This window comes from Anneissia japonica, unplaced genomic scaffold (genome assembly GCF_011630105.1).
Source record: "Anneissia japonica isolate Jap-2015-1 unplaced genomic scaffold, ASM1163010v1 scaffold288073_len612986_cov165, whole genome shotgun sequence".
NCBI lineage: Eukaryota > Metazoa > Echinodermata > Crinoidea > Comatulida > Comatulidae > Anneissia > Anneissia japonica.
Window position 1 is genome coordinate 349,683 of NW_022731366.1, and position 25,010 is coordinate 374,692.

A 25,010-nucleotide genomic window follows, 5' to 3' on the forward strand; every position below is an offset into this window, starting at 1 on the left:
TACTTCATGCAGCATACTCAAGCACCTAACAGGAGCCTATTTTTTTATATAAGGATGTGTTATTTCCTTTAGCAATTTCTTCAGAAAATATTAGCTGTTACTAGAAACTGGATAAGGCCTGTTCTACGAATCGGTAGACATCTTGAAGTGATGACAAACTACCCAAGTCAGTGGTGTGTAACCAACAGAAATAAGATAAGCTTTAAGGCTGAATTCTTGTCCTCATGTTATCTAAAAATTCATAACTCCATAACGGAGGGTTGTACACATTAATTTTTTCTAGCATTGCTTTAATAATTACCATGAGAGTTTCCAGTTTTAAAAACATGATTTACTATACTATACTTCTTTAAAAACATAACTTGTACTTTTTAATAAAAGTATATTATCGGTACCTGGAACAGAAACTGTACGAAAGTACTATGCTTCTGCACTGTAATGCATAGGCCTATTTTAATACACTACATAGATAGGCTTTTCTTTTTCCATCTTGATTTCAGAGGTCAAAAACATTTTTTCAATTTTTTTTTCAATCATATAGTGGTGCAGAATAGTCTTTTGAGAACATTTTCCAGAAAAAATTAATGTGATACGACCCTCTGTTTTAGAATTATGAATTTTTAGATAACATGAGGACAAGAATTCAGCCTCAAAGCTTATCTTATTTCTGTTGGTTACGCACCACTTCCATGGGCTGTTTGTCATCACTTTAAGATGTCTACCGATTTTTGGAAAAGGCCTCTGGTCAAAAAGAGTTGTTGATTTTGGTTGCATACTGTATTAACAAAACATATCACAAGATTATATGGTACATGTACAATGGCCAACGCAGCCAGCGTTGTACGACGCAGCCCAAGATTATATATCGTCAGGCAAGTCATAGTTTGTTGTGTCCACGACACGCCTGTCTCCGTCTGAGTCTTATGACGACTTATCGCGTCTACATTTAACTCACACATACACAATGGAACGATAAATTGTGTTGGGCTGTGTCATACGATGCTATATTATGTTGGCCATAAAACAATTAACATTTAAAACACTGACAAGACTATGATTAATGGTTGTTTTTTCCTTCAAATATTATTGGCAAAAATTAGTAACACAGCCTAACAACCAGTACAGTTGATAAGTGGAAATATTTTAATAATTATATATCAGTAAAATAATGATATTACTAACAAATACCAGTAACGTAAATATGCTTTTTAACAAAGAATATTAATTTATTTACAGAAATCTAAAAAAAATTATTAAAAACAGAACAAAAAGTAACATAGATGTAAAATACATTTAAACATGTATACTACATCATTTTCACCTTTATTTTTTGAGAATTTAATTTGAATATATTTAAATAATTTGTATTTAACTTGGAAATAATACTTCAATTACTGTTTTGACATCAATTTAATAATAAATGACATAATAGATGAAGAATTCTCACAGCCGTTTTTTAAATACATAGGAACACGATGATTATTGATTAAAAAAATTAGATTAAATAATAATTTTAATGTTTCATATTTTGAAAAAAATTACATGAATGAAAAACCAAAATATGTAAATGAAATATTTAAAATAAATGTAATTTGCATCCTGTCTATAATATATAATTAACCCATGTGAATTGCCTTCATAAATGATTTTATAAGTTTTGCTTATCTTCTGTTTTTTTTTTCTCTTCCATATTTATAGAGGGTAACCCTTCCAGCGTATCCTAGAAGGTGTGCTGATGTTCAGGGGCCCTCTGTAAATAAATGAAATAATGTGATGCTTTTATCAGCGAAGTCCCATTAATAGGCTTAGGGGAGTTGAGTCGTTTTTTGTCGTGAGAAAAGCCCTCAGTCCTGCTGTCACAAGAATGGGAATAAGACCCTGGGATTAGAAGGTAAGTATCTTAACCACTAAGCTATGCCACTCCACTCCATGTATTGAGTATAGCAGTGCCATTCATAACTCATAAACTCATATCATACTAAAGCCAGTTCAAACTATTTTTCTGAGCTGCCTCAATTCTTTTGGGTCTCACATTTAACATCAGCACACAAATGGTGAACATAATGCAGACAGATTAGAGTATAAATTATTAGGTATTAAAATTCCTATAAAAAAAAAATATGTACTATGATAATTTATGACTTTAAACCCTAGCCAGACTATCAAATTTTAATTTGGCAAAAACATGTGACATGCCTAAATATGGTCATGATGACATCAGATCATGACCATACATAGGCACATCATGACTATATATGGGCATACAACAGTTTTTTGAAATTTGATAGTGCTGACAGAGCTTAAGGACTTTTAACAGTGAAGAACAAAAATAGTGAAAGGCTCACGTTTGGCAACTTTGGAGGTTTCACAGCTTGTCAGGAATTCCAGGCAAGAGGAGATCACTGAACCTATGCTTTGTAACCATGGTAACATGGAGCTATACATTTCAGTGGGCCTAGTAACAAGATACAACAATGGATCATTCTGCTTAGCCAAGTCCCATGAAACAAGTTTCAAAAAACATACGCAAACATGGGACAACACATGTGTATGTAGGACATGGGTGTATTCTTGATGCTGTTCTGATTGGTCAGTTGTCAAGTTTGATTGAGAGGTCTATTGCAATAGTAGTATAAGCAACCTGTCTACACCTTCATGCATACTGTCTTTGGTTTAGAAATGCTCAGCTGTTGTTCCAAATAACATACATTCATTTGTGACAAATCCTCTTCTTGTGTACAAGCACAATCTACAATAATTGTATCTCTCATATATACATCAATAATGATCTCATTTACTCCGTGTCAGATGGTTTTGTGCTCCTGAAAATACGTATTTTAAACTATAAGCTTCGGCTAGTAAAAGTCCAATTTCGTTCTCGCCCCATTTTGATGTTGGTAAATTTTGTAACAGTAGCAAAATTCCCTGCAAAAGACAAACATCAAGAGAATATATTTATACTGTGGGTTCATAGTTATTAGTTTCTGTTAATTTGGAGATGACATGTAATCTGGATCCATTATGCTAATTATCTATGAACTATGACATGACCGAAAATAAATCATGAATCGTTTTCTGATTAGATTTCCAATATGCAACAATGCATTAGTGCATCATAGTTTAGATAGCTTGGCATAATGAAAGATAGATAGAAATCTTTCTTTATTCTGGACACTCAGTCAGTATTGTTACACTGTTCTTCCCTGAGGTCCAGGGTATAATCTTAAATTACATTAAATTACAAAACAAAATTAAAAGAAAGATGTATGAAAATGTATATAAATTATATAAATACAAGAAACAGAAAAGAAAAACAAATGGGTAAATTAAATGAAATTTTTAAAGGATTGTAAGGAAAGAGAATTAATATTGCCATGAGTATCTGATGATAGATTATTCCATAATTTAACTGAGTGATATTTAAAAGCTGTTTTTCCAAAATCATTTTCAATTTACTTCTTGTATTTATGTTATGATAGGCATCAATTAATTTGTAAAAATTTGTTATACATCTTCTAATACATGGCTCAAGGTTAGAAGATGGGATGTCACCCACCAAAATATGGCTTCTTTTGTAAGATAATCTGTAGGTTAATACGGAGTACAATTTAAGATATACTATCTGAGGTCAAATCTGGGGAAAATGCCAACAGTTTATTTGCTCATTAAAAAAGATGACATTAAACACACATTAAATCAATTCAGTTTTTGCCTATTTACAAACTGTTTACTACACAAATTATTTATCTAACTTAAAGGATTTATTGTATATGCAAAAATATAGGAACTATATTACTGTGTCTGTTAATTTGCAGGATTTTTTTTTCTCATTCTAAAAGCAATTCAAATTGTTAAATTTTACTTGTGAAGTTACATATCTCAACAGACATGATGACTTTAAATTATTGAATTTCAATTGATTCTCACCTGGAAATCTTTTTGCTCGAGAATTTCTTTAGAGAACCTTTGAAGAAATGCAGCACAAACGTACAAGTGAAACTCAGCAAATCCATCTGGTTCGCTCTAAAAAAACAGCGTAAAATTGTAAATGGAAAAAAATAATCTTTAATAAGCGGTTTGGTGCAGTGGAAACAGTTTCCCAAACTTGTGGTCGGGGTTTCAATCCTTCATAGTGCAATTCACTTGTGTTCTTGAGAAAGGCACTTTACCTACATTGCTTCAGTCTACCCTGCTGTATGGACACCAACAAATTGCTGGGAGTAAACTACGGAGGTCTAGCGACCCACCAGGGGGAAGCAGCACATTCTTATCCACTTCAGGCTACAGAAACTCCAGCCTTATGAGCACCTGTGTCTCGGCAAAGGGTTTAGTTACGTTTTTCCATTGTTAAATGCATCAAAGTTAATGTAATATTTAGTAAATGGGCCAACATTATTGTTATAATTATTGTAATTGTGCATTTATATGCATATGCATATGTGGATGTAGTTGGCACAGTGGTTTCAGTTTGGATGGATGGATTTATTTGATGTGAACAACAAGGATAACCTACGAAAGTCTGAAGAAGACTTATTTCCAGTGGGGTCCTTCTGTTGGTGATTGGGCAGTACACCAAGCGACGATCCCCTACTCTTTGCTGAAGAGTATACTGCGTTCTTAAGCCTGCACATGGGCCATTTTACACACAGGAATAACGGCTTAAACGTCTCATCTGAAAGATAGTGCACTTCTAAAACTTGCATTTCAGCCCTCCAGCTGAAACACAAGGAGAGCAGCGATGGGATTGAACCGGGGACCTAGAGATCTCCACGGTTCAGCACACACACAGTGGCTACCACCAGATTAGCCAACAGAGCTAGCTGCTCAGCATTGAGTTTTGGTGTTTGAAACCTTTGCTGTGCATTTTGCTTAAAATACTGCTTCACTTACAAACTTATAATTATGTGCATTTCTTACCATGTACGTGTCCCAAACACGTATCGTACAATTAAGTGGTAGCTCCCTCATCAGCAGATTATTCATCCAACGATACGAAAACTGCAAATACTCCACTAAATTATGTTCAAGGTGTTTCTGAAGATGAGCTGAGAAAATTTAATTATGTTAAAATGTTGTAAATTTGTTGTTGGCATTAGATTACTTTTTACCTTGTCTAAATTACACTGATTTTCACAATTTAAATACCCAAATTATGACCATGGGTAAATATATCTGCTATGTGTAAATGGCCATTACAATGTGGAAAAAGTTCTTTTGGAAGTCTGTTGTAATCAGGGCGGCCTCACATGCTCCCATGTGTAAGCAATAATCTTCCAGAAACTAACCTATCTCTCGCAAATTGCCTGTTTTAACATATTATTGTCTCCCTGAGATCAGCTGGCATGCACAGCAAAATCACCTTCAGGAAATGCTTCTTCTAGTTTGGGACCTTGTGTGTGACCAGAATGTAAAAAATACAGTCTCTCCGTTTGGTTATTTTTAGGAGAACACATTTAGTGGTACAGTATATAATAATTAATATTACTGGTACTGTAACTAATATTTTTACCATTTATTCTTTTGATTAAGTTTTCTAGTTGTTTAACTTTCTTTTGAATTCCTGGTTGTGCAAATGTGTAGTTGTCTTGGATACCATCCAACAGTTTACTCATACACCAAAATGTGTCGGCTTCTATTACCCGTAGCTTCCCAGGGTCTAGCTGTTTCACATCATAAGATTCAATACTCTTTACATTATCACCTGCAAAGATTATACAAAACCATGGTAATCAGTGTTTCATTTTACTTTGTCTTCAGAATACATACAATATTGACAAAAAAACAGGGAGGAAATTTGTGGTTACACCCGCAAGGATTTTTATTACGAAATTAGCGATGATGTTAAAAATGTTAAGAATTTGTCCTTATTTAAAAGGTATATAATTGCGACACTATAATAACACTTAACTGTTAACACCTTTATGGTAGTTTCTTACATAAACTACAGTATTTTTGTTTTGTTCGAGTTTGTTTAGTGTAATTAAGTTAGTTAAGATATTTGAATGTTTAAACAATTGTTTGATTTACATTTTTTATTTTCTTTTTTTTTTCTTTTGATTTTCTGGTTAAATTGTTGTATACACAGCCTTGCAGAATAACAACTGTTAGTTGAGCCAAGTTTTCCGTGTTTTAAATAAAGTTATTATTATTATTATTACTTCACAGCCTCGGTTTAATGCAATTTATTATTGTAAACTTCTCAAAATTCAGTTGTTTTACAGCCATAACATATTTAATACTGTACATCTAAATCTAAACTAGGATTGATATGTAAAGTGTAATACCTGTATGCAAAACAACTCTAATTACTGGACTGGCTCACACTAACAAAAAAAAATTAATTACCTAAAGTAATAAGTAAATAAAAAAAAAAATTGACAATCATAATGTTGCAAGTACTTACCTAAGAATTCAGACAAAAATACTACAAAGAATGGTGTTACTAAATCATTGATTCCCTGAACATAACCACTGGCTGGATGACGGATTGCCCAGATGTATAAAATCCTTTCAAAAATCTATAAAAATCATTCAAAATATAAATAGTATTATCAAATTTTTATAAATATAATCCTAATACTGTATTTATATAATACCATGTGACCTAATTGCAGAGGCATAAGTGGAGTGGATTGTTCCATTATATTTCTAAGGATATCCACTTGAATAATCTGCCTAATGAATTCATAACATAGAATTTGAAGAAATGGTTTCAAAAAGTGATTTATATCAAGCATGACTATAACCTGAAATTACCAACTATACTACTTCCATAAGAAATAGAATTTATAATAAAATGAAAGAATGATTAAACTTGAAATGATATTCAACAAAATAATATTTGTAAAGCTAGGGTGACAGATACTATAGTATTTTTCCTGGATGATCCAAGACAATATAATAAAAATATCCCTCTACCAGAAAATAGAACCCAAAAAACAGGAAAAAAAATTATCATTACTCTACATTTTCTTATTTCTTTTACTTATCCACTTGTTTACTTTTTCATGTTATACCATTTTTGATTCAATCATTGTTCCCTTTTTTTAGTTACTGTTTCTTCATCATTCTTCTGAAATCATCCAATGTCCAAATTCAAATATCACATCATTATCATCAATGTCACAGCAATCATTTTTCATTGCTCCACATCTTAAACTCTGTCCACATAGTTTTTATGTCAAAAGTATCAGTGATTATGGGTAAATCACAGATATTTGTCACATAACATTTGATAGTATGAACTGAGCTTTAATATTCTATTCATTAGCAGCGAGGATATTGTGACATGTGGGGCTTGCCATCGCCAACCCAGCATAAGTGACCAAAAAATGAAAATTCATTTTTAATATATTCATATTCTCCACAATATAAGCTTTAAAATGATGTGTCATTTACTGGAATTGACTTACTATTGTTAAATTTATGAGTGAAAGTATTATGCCTTCTCTGTATTAATATATATAATACTGACAATTAGGCTACTTTCACAGTTTAACATTTATAGTGAGTGTACACTGGTTTTCGGTTGGCATGCCTCATATGGTACACTAACATCATCATCAGAAACATTGTTATCATCATCATCATTATCCTCTTCATTGTCATGCTTTACCCCAATCATACTTAACACTCTCAAATCCTTCGTAATTGTACCTGATAATATGTTATGACAAAAGTAACCAAAATAAATATAGAAGAAAATACTGTAAAAAAGTGAAATTTAATCACAATATGCATAACATAAATATTACCAATTGAAAAAAAATGGCCATCGAAGCATTAACGTAAGCATGCAAAAGGTGTATGTTAATGCACAGCAGCGGTGTCCTGCGAGCCTTAACCAGTGCTGGATAAAGGGAGGGACAACAATAAGGGGAGCGGAGTGACAGGTAAGTGACAAATACATGGGAAGATTGCAAAATAAGGAAGTAGGGACAGGCAGAGAATAAAAACACAGAACTAAGGAATGATGGATGGAGAAATCCAAAAAATAGAATTTATGCATCAGGACCAAGCAAATACATTGAAACAGCCAATATAAACATTACATATTCTATTAAAAGGGATTAGAATTTAAAACAATTTTTTTTATATTTTAACCAGAAAATAATTCTGCTTATTACATTAGTATTTAATACAGAGTGTTTATTTGGCGTTTCACAAAGAACGCAGCGTCAACAATTTGAAACAAAGATGGTTATGATTAATATAATACAAAACACAAACAACTATAACAAAACAACAAAAAAGACTAAGAAAATTCACATTCACAATTTTTTAGAAAGAAAGACAGTACAGTTGTTACTTATTAAGAATAAAAAAATCTTTTCATGTTAAGTTATATTAAACTTTAAAGATGTACTGTTTGACATGAGCTAGAAAAACAGACATTACACAATTATAGCTTTTGAAGTTACATAACAAATAGTGTTGCTTGTTGCAGGCAACCCTACAAGATACCCATTTATACAATGAAGAAATGAAGTGGCTTGCTCCACAACACAAGCAAATTGCACAACCTCAAGGTTGGGAAACCAATGTCAATTTATTTATTTATTTATTTTATTTATTTATTTATTTCATGTAATTGCCATCAGATTATTTAATCCTAAGGTTATTAGGCCAAAAGTTAGTCCAAATGTCAGAATACCTAGTTTCAACACTGCTGTATCAATAAAGTTTTAGAACATGACTGGCCATGGCACGAAAATAATTAATGGTGAATAAAATAACACACATTACCAACATGACAATATAAATGTTAGATTTCATAAGAAAATGTTCCACATTATGTTGATAATTATAACAAGACAAATAATAGAATAAAATAAATATTAGTACAAGTACACAAGACAAAACTAGTAAGACAAATAAGAAATTAATTAAATGGATTAAAAAAGACTAGTTTAGTCTGAGAAATTGTTGGTTTTTATATTTTTAAGATCTTAAATTTTTGTTTAAATGTCTTTCAACACCCTTAATGTTGCTAAGCAACCCATCCTCCTCCTCTAAATCCAACACTGGTACCACAACAGGACGTAACATTTACCTCTTGCACAAGCACTTCACGTAACAGTGGATGCGGCATACGGGGTATATCTTTCTGAATCTGTGGAAACAGCGCCACCAAATAAAAAAAGAAAATAAGCTCTCAATGTAGGATATATATTGTATTAAAATGCTAAAAAAAAAATAGGGTTCAGGATATATTCTTCCTCCAAGACAAATGCTACTAAATAAGACTAAACAGGAGAAAAATTAACATCAATTTTTAGTTCAGTAACAACAAAATCCAAAGAAAGGAATTCTGAGCACAAACTACAAATGAATAGATAGCTAGACTACTTTAAAAACTAAATTATCACGGTTTGAATTTGTTGCCATGGTAACCAAATCATTGCCAGGTAATTATAATTTAGATTCAACCAAATTATCACCAACATTCAATTAAAAAAAATTATAATTGGATACAAATTTGAAGCCAAAGAATAACTTAACAATTCTTACTATTTTTAATTCTTTTTATATCCAATCTGTTAAAAATGATGGAAAAATGAAAAATTGCGATGGTCTACAAGCTAAATTTCATCATGAATTTGGTTTACATTTTGCAACAGACTCAAGGCTTGAATAATATATTCTAGTTAAGAAAAAGAAATAAACAATTTCACATATTTCTGAAGTAATATATAAAAGAGAAAATAATGTATGTTAGTTGATAAAATTGTAAAAAAAAAAAATTAAAAAAATGCTCAGCTTTAAGGGGCTATTAGCAGCTTGTCTTGGAGAAACAACAGAGGTGAACCCTGTGATGGCAGACTCCATCCAGACACTTACCTCCTGAACTAATGCTTGCTGGAACAAGGGAATGAGGGGGTTGGTCCTTGGAATATCAATGTGTATCTGCACAGAGGCCAATACCACATATTATTTATAGAAAGGCCAAAACAAATATTTGTGTTGCTACATTGACATTTTTAAGTCATGTTTAGTCAGTGGAAATTTAATTTTTTCTTTTTTATATACACCACTTTCGGGTCTATTTTGAAATAGCACACCAACGTTTTGCAACTTTTCACTGGGGGACATCTAACCAGAGCACCTTTCCACAAATTTCTTTTTTCCAGACATATCTTCTTTTGTGTGCTTCTATAACCAAAAACACTGCAGGTTTTATGTGCCACTATTTTTTTCCATTTTATTTACAAAGACTAGTGTAGGTTTAACTCACTAGAAATAGGTTGTTCCACCAGTCACAGCTTAGGTAAGCACTTAATGTTAACTACTTAATGTAGAGACAAATGCCTAGGCCTCTGGATATACCCTTGTTATAAAGTAGTTGCAACGTTCTCAGAAATTTTCATTTCAAATTTAGCGAAAATGGTGTATAGGCATAGAGTTCATTGCCATCCATCAGTCACTTCCTGCATTTTGATTGGATGGTAAAATGATAAACCTTTCCACTAAGTCCCGCCCCTTGGATATTGTTGCTAAGGTCCCACAAAATGACAGCGTTAAAACATGTTAGACATGCGTATATTCCTAAAAACCCTGTTCTGATTGGTCATCTGTTTTGTTGACACTCTAGAAAGGTCCATTAAGCTTAAAGCCTCATTCCCGGCAAAATTTCATTTTTTTTTTTTATAGAAAAAATACATATGCATTTCTCTAATTATCATAAACCATGCAAAAATATTGGCATAAATTTTAGTTTTACAGAAAAAGAAAAAAAAAAAGGAGAAATTCTCGAAGATCACCATTTTCTCAATAATTCTTCGTTTCTAGGCAAATTCAGAAGTTGTAGATGACATCCGCTGGAATGCTCTTGCTTTTGTGTATACTAATAATATAGTCAATAAAGTGCACCCTCTCTTATGAGATTAGTTTTTGTACTTCGCATCTCACACACTGCGGTCGATCGAGTAGGCGTGAGATATGTATGGTCAGAATAATTTTTTTAACAAATTTGAAATAATTCCGACGAAATATTATATTTAACATGTGTCAATACAAGCAATGGAAAATATCATGTTGGCCGTTTTTACATCTGATAACAGAACCTAAATCGACGCCTACTTTATTTCTTTGCAGACCTATTGCAAAATCAACCATAAAAAATTCATCTGCGTTATTTTTTGTGTGGAACACAAAAAAATCAAATTTCAGTCTTATTTTACATTTTTTTCATGTTTAGGAATGTCTGAATTCAGTTAAACTAGCAATTTCGTATTATATTTATAAATTTTCATAACATATATAAAAATTAGATTTTTCCTAACAACTGAAACTTTGCCAGAATGGGGCTTTAAGCCTTTTCAATCACTATATAAGTATTTTAGGCTTCTTCTCTACATGTATCAGGGGCGGATTTAGGGGGGGGGGCCGGCCCGGCCCTGGCCCCCCCCTTTTGGAAGGTAAAGAAAAAAAAAAAAAAGGAAAAAAGAAAGAAAAAGAAAAAAATGATAGCCCACAACGCCTCAAATGTTATTTTCGGGCGTCTAGAACACAAAAATTTCGCGGGGGCATGCACCCGGACCCCCTAGGACATTGTTGTCTCGATCGGCCCAAATTTCGGCCCCCCCTTTTAGACATCTCTGGATCCGCCCCTGTGTATAAGGTTTTAGGAATTTTAGATCAGTTAGGCATTAGCAACACAAACTTTTGTTTTAGCCTAATAAAAAAAAAACAACATAAATCATATAAAATTAGAACAAGAATATATTAACCTTGCCTATTAATATAAAATAATACTGTTCCTATATCAATAGTATAGATCCTTAAATTAGTTATTAATCAAATTTAAAGATTTTTATTGTCAAAGATCTGTAATACAGCATTCAAAACCTAAATACTGTTGCTTTTAATGTTTTCTTATATGAATTCATCATTTTTACTGTCTATTCACTTTTGCAGAGAGCATAGGTAATGGTTATTCGTTAATTTATTATGATTGATGAATATCCTTAGGGCCTGAATTTACAATCAATAATAATATAATTCTTCACAAAAAAACGACAATTAGCATATAGACTGTTACCCAACAGACCACTAACATCAGAATTCGGTATAATGAAATTAACTTCTGAGAAATGTAGAATACATAAATTTTATAACTAGAATAACTACATATCCCTAGAAGGTTTACTTATCGTTTATTCAATCCTTCAAAGCCATGTGCAAATTACTGGTTGCAGTATGCTTACAATGAAAAACAGATAAACAAATTAATCAACCAATCAAATAGTCTCATTTTCGATTTCAAGATTGTCAGGCATTTTTCAATATTGCTTACAGATATTAGCTATTCTGTTTATTTTACCATGATGTTCTCTTGGATGCCTAACCATAATTTAAATAAATAAAATAAATAAATAAACATATAATCTTACAATTATTACCTGTCGGAACATATCTTCATTGAGTGGTTCAGTTCTGGTGTGGTAGTACTGTTCAATGAAACTAAAGTATTCTTCTCGTTTGCGTTCTAATGTACTATCTCGTCTATCAATATTTGCTGGTAGGTAACCCTAAAAATTCAAAATGATAATCATAATAAATATCAAATGGAATGAGGGATAACAGTGGCTTTGAAAGTAGTACTGTAGATTCTTTAAACTTGGGATGAATAATTCCATTATTTCAATAGGGAATGTCAGAAGTCAATATAAAAAATAAGTAGTGCTTAATTTTATTCTATAGTTTGTTTTATCCCTTAAATTTTTTTGTATAATTTTGTGGAAAATTCTTATATCTACAGTATCATTACTTAAATATTTCATTATTTTAATTTTTGCTTTAATTGCTTTACAAAATAATATACACAGAAATAGATCTTTATTATAATATTAAAATAACTCTTGAATTAGAATGCAATATTTATAAATAAACATTTTACTATGATATTTACTATTATGTTTTTTTCACTATCATAAATATTCTATTACAGTATTTTGTTTTCTCTCTTTATTGTATTTGTAGACAAAAAATAGATTGACAAGGCTCTCAAATTAATATTCAATATTAAAGAATACTAAACTCTAATATTACTTCTGATCTTAATATGTTTTCCTTAATCCCATGAGTGGTTTAACCTCACTTTTGACATTTGTGTATCCAAAATTTTGTCATCGTGTGTTTTATTGCAGAATATATAATGAATGGAAGTAACAAACTAAATGTCTCTTACTGATACATAAATAGGTTTACCATGTTTATGCTTCAAAAAACACAAACGACAGCAATATGTTGTAATTTAAGGTCTATTCCATTTATTCTGCTTGGCCAAAAGCATGTCACTTCCTGACTAAATCAAGCTTTTATTTAATTTTGGCAAACTTTGGCCCCAATGAATGTGGCTTCATCTGATAAATCATTGTTGATTTTGGCAAAGGCATGTCAAATATAATTCTGTGTTTAGTTTAAAATTTTCCACTTCACTTCTATGTTTATAGTTTTTATACTGATTATTTATTACTGCAAGATTCTGTTTATGTTAAAAAAACATGCTATTTGCTATCAAATTCATTTCAATGTATATTACCTTTTTTACCACTAAAAGACTGATGATTAATAGTGAACAAGTCATAGAAAATTGATGTTTATGTTGTTGTTTTTGTGTCATAAGAAAAAAATCTGGCATTTGTAGGTGATGAACCCGTATGTCCTCATAATATGAAGGCAAGTCAATAATTTTCATTAAAAAAAAACAAATAAAGGAAATAATAAGGGAAAGAAAACAAGGAATATTGCACATTAAGAGATGAATGATTCGGAATCAAAAACTCACAAGTAGTATTTTCCAGGTCATCGGTCTTACATGCTTTGGTATTCCTTTCCAACTTAACTTACGGAGTTCCTCTGAAATTAAAAGAAAGCAACATAGAAAAAAGGTTAGGATCTTCATTCAGGATTTATTGGAACAAACTCGAACTAGCCTATTAGGTAATAGCAATATTAAAAATAACAATAATAATAGTAATACAGTAGGATTGGGACAGCAAGCCATAATTCAAATTCCTCTGAATCACTGCAAGTGTATGCGAACATTAAGCAGAAGCGTCAGTGTCTATAGGAAACTGGTAGGATAGAAATTTAATGCTTGTGTTGCTTTTTCAATACTTTTATTTTGATTATAAAAAATACTAACTGTAGTCAGTTGTGACAGTCAGTCTGTACAGCACTATAGTTATTTGGGTATAAAATTCTTAAAATATTTAAAATATTACATAAAATGCAAAGAAAGTACATACCTAAATCAGTGTTTGGACCAGCTAATAATAGGCCAAACTTGTGTTGTCTAGTCAACTCGACTTCTGCTACAGGTTTTGAAGACATTCTAATTGGACTCGTAGGCCTGGGTTCATTAATGGTTACATCATTACTACCAATGGAGGTTTGTGAAGTAACTGGAGACTTAGAATCTGATGAGGTATAAACACATTTAATATTCGTCAATGTTTTCTTCTAAATATTTGACTTTCATAACTGTTAAAACACACATAGATACAGTATACTGGTATACGAGTACAATCATATATATTTCAATGTATGTTGAAAGTGATTACAGTACAGTAGAAATCAGGTAAAATATGCTACTTAAAATTGTGCCTTAAAGCAAACTGCTCTTATGCAGTTTACAGTATTCTAATTATATTCTATGTAGATACTCATCAATGCTGAACTCATCAATGCCTGTTCAGCATCTGGATGAGGACAGGGGCTGTGAGATGGACCAGTACACAACCCCCTATTATGTACACTGGGTTCATAGTACTTTAGATTGTGGGCCCCTGCCTTAACCACTCGGCCATTCGACTTGCAAATTATAACATCATTGAATCAAACGCCTATGAAGTACATCCCCAGCACCCAAGAGAGCACATCTATAAGCAGCTGAAATCAGCTTTAAATCAAAGAATGTGATCATAGAATTTGAAGAACCAGAAAATTTGGCTTGTTGCAAGGAGAATTGTTATTTTGAATTATTTCATTCTGATAAACCATGTGTGACTTGCCATTATGAGGATTTTAAATAGTTGAGTTGGTTTTAGAAGTGAGCAAATCCTGAGATTTGAACGCCAACCTACAGTATACAGTACAGGGGCCCCAAGTCTCCTACAAGTCATGGAGGAGTCTCCCAGAAATCAGGATGGCTTCCCGCACTCGGCCTAGAATCTCCCGGCCTAGAATCTCCCGGAAAATAAACCAACTCCATAAATCAGCATGATTTTAATAGTGTATTTACTACTTTATTATCATTTGTCTCACAGAAGTCAGTGTTGATGGGTATCAAAACAGCAAAACAAATTAGATGTGCTAAAAAGAAGTGTCCTTTAAATAGAGCTCCTTGGAATTGACTTCTTCCAACTTGGGACCCCAGGCTAGAGACAAATAAGAACAAACTATTTAATAAATATCATACAACATCAGTTTACCAAATAATTTATTTAATTTCATTATCTGGCGCAATCAACCCAAGGACTATGACGGTAACATTGAGCCAAGACACCACAAGTAGCACCCACAGATCCTGGAATATACAATTTAATAAAATTCAAAATTGTATAGCACTTCACCTAAAATACTGTACTTACTAGTTATATCAGTAACATTTTGCTCTGTATCGTGAACACGTTCATTTTGTATCTCATGCTGAATCACAATCTGCTGACGTCCACTCTCCTGTACTGCTTGATTACTATGAGCAAATGTGTTAATCTCATCTTCATTCACGTCCCATGCATCGTCCATTTTTTGGTCAAACTCTGTGAATGGATCTTTATTCTTCTTTTTGCTCTTGGTAGATGTGTGGTCCCGCAGCCTTGTTTGTGCAGCTATCTCTTCAGGTCCATACTTCGCACTATACACTGGACGCATACTAAATGGAAAATACATTTCATACAATGTTATGATATGACAGTATAACACATGGCTGGGTTTTTGTTGCCTGCACAGACTTTTCGTCTCGAGTGAAGCATTATATTTCCATCAGCGTGGCCCATATACTCTTGTGGATTATAGGAGCATGGCTTTTGGAAGATTAAAGTGCTTTTAAATGAGAAATGAGATACTAGCTAGCTTTATCGTCATGTTAATTTTTCATAAATTAAAAAACATGGCAGAGCAAACATGCAAATAATGATTATAAATAAATTATATAGCAAATATATTTAAATTGTTCATTATAATATATTTTCTTTTAAAACAGTAAGTACTAAGCATAAAATTGAAATGTACTATTAATCATTTTTTAATTTAAAGTAAATGTATCATACTGAATATATTGCTAATGTAGTTTATTAATTATTCAATTAATTTTATGTAATTAAATTAAAGGAATAAATTAAGAGAATAGTATGAAACCTATTAATTATTATCTATTGAGCTAATGAATTTAAACAATAAAATTCATTTACAACACTCAAATTACTTTGCATAATGAAGGAAGTTACCAGCTTAAATACAAAATAAGGAAATACTTTTCTTTCCAATTAACAGCTAGTGATTTCACATAGTGAATACCATTGCAGGCAATTTGCAGTATGAATATGATTCTTCACATGAGTATGTCAATAGTGTATTTTAATAAAAATTGTTATGGAAGGTGCATTACTACAGAGATTGGACTTAGGTGCAAGGCGGAGCAATCTTAAGATCAGTCAATATCGTATTGTCCTCTGGTGTAGACAATGGCTCTAATGGACCTTTTAGATAAGTCCAGCCCTGTGGATATATCATATCATTTTGTTGCTGAGGTCCCACTAAAGGACTGTGTTAAGCCATACTATACGCAAATATGTATGTTTGTGGAACACATGCATACTCTATTTCTGGCCTAGCAGGGCGGATCCAGCGATGTCCGAAAGTGGGGCCGATCAAGATAAAACTACTCTAGGGGTCCGAGGACATGTCCAGTGAAAATTTGGTGTTCTAGACGCCTGAAAATAATCTCCGAGGTGCTTTGGGCAATCAATTTTTTCGTTTTTTCTTTCTTTTCCTTTTTCCATTCTTTTTGCTTTCCAAAGGTGGGGGGGGGGAAATAAAGGGGCCGGACCACCCAACACCGATAAATCCACCCCTGCCTAGTTCTGATTGGCCAGTTGTTAAGTTCGACACTCAGCAAAGGTCCCTTAACTTGTCCTTCTGATGGGATGTTCAAGTCGTTGGTCCCCCCCCCCCCCCAAAAAAAAAAAGTTGGTACACTTTTGGAAAATGGCTAAATCTATTGTCATTATCAATCAGTCAAAATCCCTGTTCACACTAGCAAGTTTAAGTACAGTAGGTGTGATATGTAATCATAGGCAAATAATACTGATAGACATTTGTCACAGCAAACATTTTAGTGTAAACAGAGCTTTATTTTCTTATTTTTATTACAGTAACTTCACTTACAAATAACGTTTGCATTCTTGTATACTGTACAGTTAATAGATGAAGTACTAAAAGAAAGGACATGCTAATGACATGGATATAGTAGCCTGAGTCTTGAATTAAAATTAATGATAAAATAGGTCTAGTCCCAGTACAAGTAAAGATACTACTACAGATTCTATTTTGTGCATAGAAAGGTAAACATTTACTATATTGATGCAGGTATAAGATTTAAAATTAATGATTTTTCCTCTATAACAGAAGCTACAGTAGGGTAGTTGGTGGGACCCAGCTTATACCAGCTTCAATACAATAAATACAAAAATTGCAAAAAAGATACACAGTTTTATTGCATTCATGATAGTGAAAGATAATAAAAATACAATAGCAACTGGACATACACTTCACTTCCATCCAAGCAAAAGGCACTATCAATAAAATGGAGACAAAAGAAAATGTTTTTAAGTTAAATTAAACCATCCTGGATCAATCACAATTACGGCGTCGTTCACAATTACTGTATCAACATGTTTGCAAGTATACAAACAGTAATGAGCAGCTTAGCTCAGTCGGCTAATCTGGTGGTAGCCACTGTGTGTGCGCTGAACCGTGGAGACCTCTAGGTCCCCGGTTCAATTCCCATCGCTGCCTCTCCTTGTATTTCAGCCCTCTACAATAGCGCACTGTCTTTCGGATGAGACGTTTAAGCCGTTGGTCCTGTGTGCATTATGGCCCATGTGCATGTTAAAGAACTCAGTACACTCTTCGGAAAAGAGTAGGGGATTGCCTCCCGGTGTACTGCCCAATTTACCACCAGAAGGACCCCACTGGAAATAAGTCTTCTAGACTTTCGTGGGCTATCCTTGGTGTTTACACCGAATAAATTCAATTAATCTAGAGTTACTGTTTGTACATTTGTGAAAACATTGATATTTGTGAATGACCCCGAAGTTTACAGTAAAATTAATCGATTAATAAAGATTTTGCAGTGCAGTGTTTCATCGATGTTGACATTGAACGGTCTCACCAAGAGGCGTATACCACTTCACAACACTGTAAGTCAGTATTTATTTTCCATATATATTGAATATGAATGATTGTTGATTTAAGTCATATTCTTGGAAGTTTTCATGTCATTGTTGTCATGGCTTGTTGTTCAGAATGATGGCAATCTTCGCAATATGCTGACCTCAGTAGAATGTTCCAGTCAATGTATGTAAAGTGATGAACTTGTGGCTGTTGCTGTTGTTTATTGCAGATGAAAATAAAACATTATAATTTCAAAACTATGGCTGTAAAGTAATTTACAATCTAATTATCATTATTAGATACTCAGAAATAATAAAAATTTTCACTATAAAAATATGCACTGATTTGCGATGGTAAGTGCAGCGGTGTGCAGTGTGGTATGCGCCTTTCAGTAAGACCATGTCAAGCTATGATCGGCTTCCTTGTTTTTTGCAGGTTTTCCGTATGGATACAGTGCTAGGCTAAAAAGAATTTTTGAGAATTTTTTTTTTCCATAGTAATTACAATAGAATTTTAATATTGCATCATAGATTATTTGCCAAATTATATTAACTACATAGATAGTAGGTATGTAGGCCTAGGCCTAGGTAGTTAGACTGTTTTATTTTTTTGGAATAAATAAATATTATGAATTTAAAAAAAAATAAAAAAGTATTACTCTGCTTGTGTACTACTAATTTTTGTACTAGGCTACTGTAGGCCTAATCGCCTTTGATAATCAAATGTACAGGAATCCTACACCATATTTAACAACAATAATTTTTAGCTTCTTCATTATTGATTATTTGGCCAAGCTACCACACAAATTGCACAAAAACATCGCTACTTATATAATGCATTTTCTAAAAAAGTTCTGTACACAAACTAACTAAGAATAGATAAGCCTCATACTTTCATAATTAAGAAACGGTCATTCACACAACAATTGTTGTTATTGTTGTTCTTTTCATTGTTTGCAGGTCGTAAAACGTACACTAGGCCTAACATGTTCTCAATTTAGGCCTAGGCCTAGGGCCACCTGATGACTGATACTAGGCTTAATGACAACGAAATCGCCCACCCGTGGTAACACCGAACGGTAATAATAATATTAATAATAGGCTGCAGCAGTGTAATTCCATGGTAGCCCGGACGATCCGTCTGGACTACCATACGTACTGCCGCAATCTACCGCGGTGCTACACCCCTATCCTGAGACCTAGACAGGCCTAGAGATGGGCCTAGGCCTACGTTGTATAAAATTTGATTACCTTCCTGGAACTTTATCTGCTCCTTTCTTCCAGTATGTTTTCTTCTTAGGTTCACTTATATTGCCAAAGCCACCACCTATTGCGCTTGTCTTTTTTTCTGCGTTTGCCATAGTAAAATCATTAGTAAACAAACCTACAATTCAGAAATTTACGTTTAAATCCCTATCGTATCGTGAAGAAGTAAGATCACGCACTGTCGTTCCACACCACCATGATTACGTCGCATTTGACCACCTAAGCTAACAATTTTATATGTAAATTTTTGTTAGATTATGTTTATATTTCATATAATATAGCTGAAATATTATTAATTATTTTAATTAATATAATTTGTATTACTAAGTTGTATATTGTGTTACTAAAAATATATTAGATGTCTATGTATTTTAGGTACTCAGCTAGGTAGTAATACTGCGCACTGCGATTGGCCAGGCTGTCGACACGACTCCTGGGATTTGCCAAAAACAAAACAAACAGAAGAGCATCACATTCACAAGAGTAAGTCTGCTAAAGAGTAGTTCGAAGGAAAGAAATCTGCGTTGAAACGTTCATTTTCAGTGTGAAAGTTATGTAACAGAGAAAACAATGAGCAATTGAAAATTCAGAACGTTGCAGAGAATTTATGATGGATGGTTTCTTTCGATATTATGGAGCTAGAATCACTAAACGCAGATCTTAACATCGACGGAAAACCCTACGAAGTGTGCTTAAATTCCAGAGTGCTAACGTGGGATGGACTGGAGTCCCGACGTAAGTCCAAAGCTTTTTAAAACGACTGGCTAAACTATTCAAACATGTTTTAATGTGCACATTATACAAGTTGATATTATTCAAAAATATATATTTACAAAAAAAAGCTTTGATAAATATAAATAATATTACTGTTTTCGTTAGCTGTTTTTCTGCAAAATCCGTTCGCTTGTTGCTTATCCCTGGTGATGGGAACGCCTACTTTACGCACTGGCCTCAACATTTGAAAGAGAGGCATGGGGCTTGCAAAACAACACTAGTTTATTGCACTATTTACACTTTCTGCATTTTTAAAGTATTAGTATATTCTTGGCTGCTTATATTTTATTCGACTGATCAAATAAATACAAAATTCAATTCCTCAAAACCTTATATTATTTATTATATTTTTATTGTATTTATTATTTTGTTCAAATATACCATTTTAAAGTCAAGAGTATAATCTTCATTTTTCATATTCTGGCTAGAGTGTGCATTATTATTTTTTTTAAATGATAATGTAATTAGCATATTAGTCATTTTAGCACTGAGTATTAATCTAATTAGCATGTTATAATATTAGAATATTAAGTTGTTTATGTTTAATTATGTATATAGCCTGGTTCACGTCGAACTTTATCTAGATATACCCGTCTTGAAACATGATACGATAATCCCCTAATTGCGTTCGATGCCAAGTTAGAGCCAGATAAACAGCCAGCCAGTTTCAGGCCACCGACGTCACACGGAGGAAAGGCTTGTTTAATAAAACATCTACTGTATTGTAAACTACTGTAGAGAAAGTGAGTTTCCACTACCTAACCTAGCCGACCAGTGTAGCAGCGTGTTCTATCGCAATCTAAGTATTATAGTAGATTCTCTAGGCCCTATCTAAATTTACCTTCGATAAAAAACAAATTATTTTAATCGCTAACTAGCATTCTTCCATTTAATAAAATATTGTTTTAATTTTCATTAAAACGTCTGTATACTTTATGGACCTTTCTGTCCTGTTTTGTAGTGTTTAGATCGCTCAATTGTGTTGTTTAAATGCACTTCGCGAAAATCTAGCTTCGCGGTGTCAAATAAGTTGCTGACTTCCACACACTTTTTTATTTCATCATCGTAAACATGTGCACTCATTTTAACGACTGGCGTTGGTGGTAGTTCGTTGAAACTGAATTAATAGCGACTATTGAGCAGAAATGGAAAAGATTGAATTGTCAATAAATAAATACAACAAATCTGATTTTATTATTAAGAAAAATACACATTATCACTTTGAAAAATGTACGCAATCGGACTTTTTAACGTTATTACTTGGTCGATGATGCAAAGGGCAAAGGTCATTGGTAATGTCGACTATTCGTAAAACGGACGTTTGCTTGGTTTTTACCCATAATATTACAAATAATTTCTGAAAACCAGACTAATGAGACTACTTCGATGCTGTTGTTAGCATTGTTGGAGTACGTTGTTGCCAGCCAGAAGATGATATGGTGGTACAATACAACAACACTGGCTTAGATGCCTACGTTACGTAATCGTGTCCTTGTAATCCGAGCCGACTTTACCGTTAAGCAAGTTAATTTACCGTTATTCTAGTAAAGTTAAGTCACTTAACTTAAGTCACTTAAGCCTTTTATCTAGCTATAATTGAGTGGTTCACGTCGAACTTTTAACTAGTTAGGTGGATGTATATCTAGATAAAAGTTCGACGTGAACCAGGCTTATATCTATATTTATTGTTCTAGATCAATATAAAAATGCACAAGTTTATCTTTACTTTTAATTATTTTTCTGTCGGTAAACAAAGATTTACTAACATTTTTTCTCATTATTATAAAATATATATATGATCATTGAATAAATTTTTTCTTGGTCTTTAGTTCAGTGTTGCTTTCTTTTTATTTATGATTGAACACAATTTTCCACAAATATGGATTTTGCAAAATGCATGTTATGTCATCAGACCATGATCGATACTTCCCATCACAACAGGTCCTGGTATCACATGATTCAACCATGATTCAAACCTAGGACCCTGGTATTTGGGAGGCGAGTACCATCAAGCCAAGGGATAGAATGATAGAGAAATTTTGTTGCGACGAGTCACTACTGGCTTGGCTTGTTTTTGCCATAATCTAATGGTTCCTACTTTATAGTTCTAAAAACAAAAACATATTATTTGTATACTGTAGTGTGTTTAACATACCAACTATATGGACATTACTGTAAATGGAACAAAATACTCTTTGACACTTTAAAATTTTTATTCTGAATTGGAAGACTTTGTTTTCATTAATATCTTGATCGTTTTTTTGAAGTTATCACAAATCTGCATTAGCTGACTTTCTTGATATTCTGCTCTTCTTAATACAATAAGCATACTCAAGTTTAGATTTGCTCTGCTTAGCATTTTTTTCTGTTAAAAATGTACTCTTTTTGTTTAATAGTTTTATAGTGCTTTACTACAAATAATTACAAATATTTTTACTGATATTACTGTATTACTAGTACTCTTAACTAGAAAACTTAGTTACATTTATATTCAATATTAATATAAATATACTTTCTTGCAATAATATATTTACTGATAATCAGTGTTCTTTATAGTCAGTAGACAATGATTGATGTCTATATGTTTTTTCTCATTGTTGTAAGAAAAGTATTTTTTAATTTTTATTAATATAATTACTTAAAATGGCATATTTTCAATTTGCATAGCATCTGGAATAGGTGTATTACATTATTACCTTAATATATTTAATTATGATTTTTATTATTAAATATATTATTAATTTAATATTATTAAACTTTATAACTACATTTGCCATGCAAGCACCTATCTACATTTTTTTAAATATTAGCAGGAAATGGCATTCCTTTAATTTGCATAGCAATTGAAATACTATAATTATTATTACTTAAATAATTACTTAAACTGTCATACTTTCAATATGCATAGCATTTGGAATAGGTGTATCACATTTATTACCTTAATATATTTAATTGTGATTATTATTAAATATATTATTAATTTAATATTATTATTAAACTTTATAACTACATTTGCCATGCAAGCACCTATCTACATTTTTTTTAAATTAGCAGGAAATGGCATTCCTTTAATATGCATAGCACTTGGAATACTAAAATTATTATTACTTAAATAATTACTTAAAATGACATACTTTCAATTTGCATGGCATCTGGAATAGGTGTATTACATTTATTACCTTAATATATTTAATTGTGATTTTTATTAAATATATTATTAATTTAATATTATTAAACTTTATAACTTCATTTGCCACGCAAGCACCTATCTACATTTTTTTAAAAATTAGCAGCAAATGGCATACTTTCAATTTGCATGGCATCTGGAATAGGTGTATTACATTTATTACCTTAATATATTTAATTGTGATTTTTATTAAATATATTATTAATTTAATATTATTAAACTTTATAACTTCATTTGCCATGCAAGCTCGTATCTACATTTAAAAAAAAAATATTAGCGGGAAATGGCATTCCTTTAATTTGCATAGCACTTGAAATGCTAAAATTATTAATAAACGATTTTAACAGTTATTCTGTTCATTATTATTATTATTAGCTTTTGTGTAAATTATTACTATAGCATTATTGATAGTTATTTTATTAAACTACTATCGTGGCTGTACAAGTATCATACCACACTGTTTTTGGTATTCCTGTCATTTGCATAGTAGCACCTAAAGTATCCAAATTGACACATTTTAAATTTCTGTTGGTTGCATGGGAAAATTGCTGTCCTTAAAAAATATGTATTGGTTTTGGTTTAACCACAGTGTGAAATGGAAGTCACTATGTTATTACTATATACAATGTACATCTTGTAGTAAAATCAGTTTTGCGTAATCATGATAATGATGATGACAATATGTTTGGTTACCAAATTAGATACGGACGAAGAAAGAACATTATCGTTGGATTGGCCAGAACAGGCTTTATTTTCTGTTGAAAATCATGGCTTTGAAGGTTCCCATGGTAATGTTTGTATTTAATTTGTTTAAATCTTAGATTTTTATCAATTCTTAAAATATACAGTATTATATATTTTTGACTTTCTTTAAGGATTTTCCAGTCTTGGACATGTAAATTATTTTTTGAGAAAATTTATTTTTGTAGACCAGTAATTTTTACTTACAGAGTAATTCATAGTTGTTACTTCCCCAGAATGGTCAAAAAACTTAATTGATCACTTCTCCTGTCTAATTACTATAGGTATACAGTACTTGCTTTATTTCTCTATGTGTGATCATTAGATGTTTGTCAGTCAAATTCAAGTTCCATCTTCATGTGATGCTTTTAGATTTTAGACGTCATCTTCAACCGATCTATACTAAGTTGTGTAGGCCCTACATCATAATGTCATCCGATGTTACATTCATAGTTAATACGGAACATGCAAATAAAAAAGAGGCTATAAATTTAAATTTGATTGTCTGGTGATCTTCAACAGTATTCTACCACATTACATCTTTGTTACAGTCTTGATATTCAGTTTGAGTGTATCTAGAACATTTAAATTTAAATCAAGTAAATACCTTGAAATAGTATAAGTTGTATAAGAATTATCAC

General features: G+C 32.1%; 2 protein-coding genes across 5 annotated transcripts in view; one reads left to right on the forward strand and one right to left on the reverse strand.

Moving 5' to 3' along the window:
• Positions 1-1,057: 1,057 nt before the first annotated feature.
• Positions 1,058-19,865, reverse strand: LOC117115361 (TBC1 domain family member 22B-like). 3 transcript variants are annotated; one of them, XM_033259122.1, is made up of 11 exons: positions 19,653-19,865; positions 15,597-15,880; positions 14,253-14,423; positions 13,790-13,860; positions 12,402-12,530; positions 9,053-9,112; positions 6,404-6,518; positions 5,510-5,701; positions 4,918-5,045; positions 3,928-4,023; positions 1,058-2,925 (listed from the first exon to the last, which is right to left on the reverse strand). In XM_033259122.1, the coding sequence occupies exons 1-11, from the start codon at positions 19,760-19,762 to the stop codon at positions 2,791-2,793; spliced, it is 1,491 nt and encodes a 496-aa protein (XP_033115013.1). In that variant the 5' UTR covers positions 19,763-19,865; the 3' UTR covers positions 1,058-2,790. The 3 variants fall into 3 exon arrangements, with proteins under 3 accessions (XP_033115013.1, XP_033115012.1, XP_033115011.1); XM_033259121.1 differs by lacking the exon at positions 9,053-9,112 and adding an exon at positions 9,841-9,906; XM_033259120.1 differs by having other exon boundaries at positions 12,393-12,530.
• Positions 19,866-20,114: 249 nt separating this feature from the next.
• The window catches only part of LOC117115360 (ceramide kinase-like), a 29,433-nt gene continuing 24,537 nt past the window's right edge, over positions 20,115-25,010 (forward strand). Inside the window, exons 1-2 of one of the 2 annotated variants that reach the window (XM_033259118.1) lie at positions 20,115-20,402; positions 24,330-24,416. In XM_033259118.1, the coding sequence (XP_033115009.1) occupies positions 20,282-20,402; positions 24,330-24,416 (208 nt within the window). In that variant the 5' untranslated portion in view covers positions 20,115-20,281. The remainder of the gene's footprint in view (positions 20,403-24,329; positions 24,417-25,010) is intronic. The other variant, XM_033259119.1, reaches the window with a different exon arrangement.

Excerpts from the sequence above, each read along its gene's own strand:
- LOC117115361 (XM_033259120.1), bottom strand. The coding sequence starts at position 19,762 with ATGGCAAACGCAGAAAAAAAGACAAGCGCAATAGGTGGTGGCTTTGGC. Across the intron at positions 15,881-19,652 it reads GCAGATAAAGTTCCAGGAAG|TATGCGTCCAGTGTATAGTG; the intron begins GTAATCAAATTT and ends TTTTCCATTTAG. Across the intron at positions 2,926-3,927 it reads TCGAGCAAAAAGATTTCCAG|GGAATTTTGCTACTGTTACA; the intron begins GTGAGAATCAAT and ends TGTCTTTTGCAG.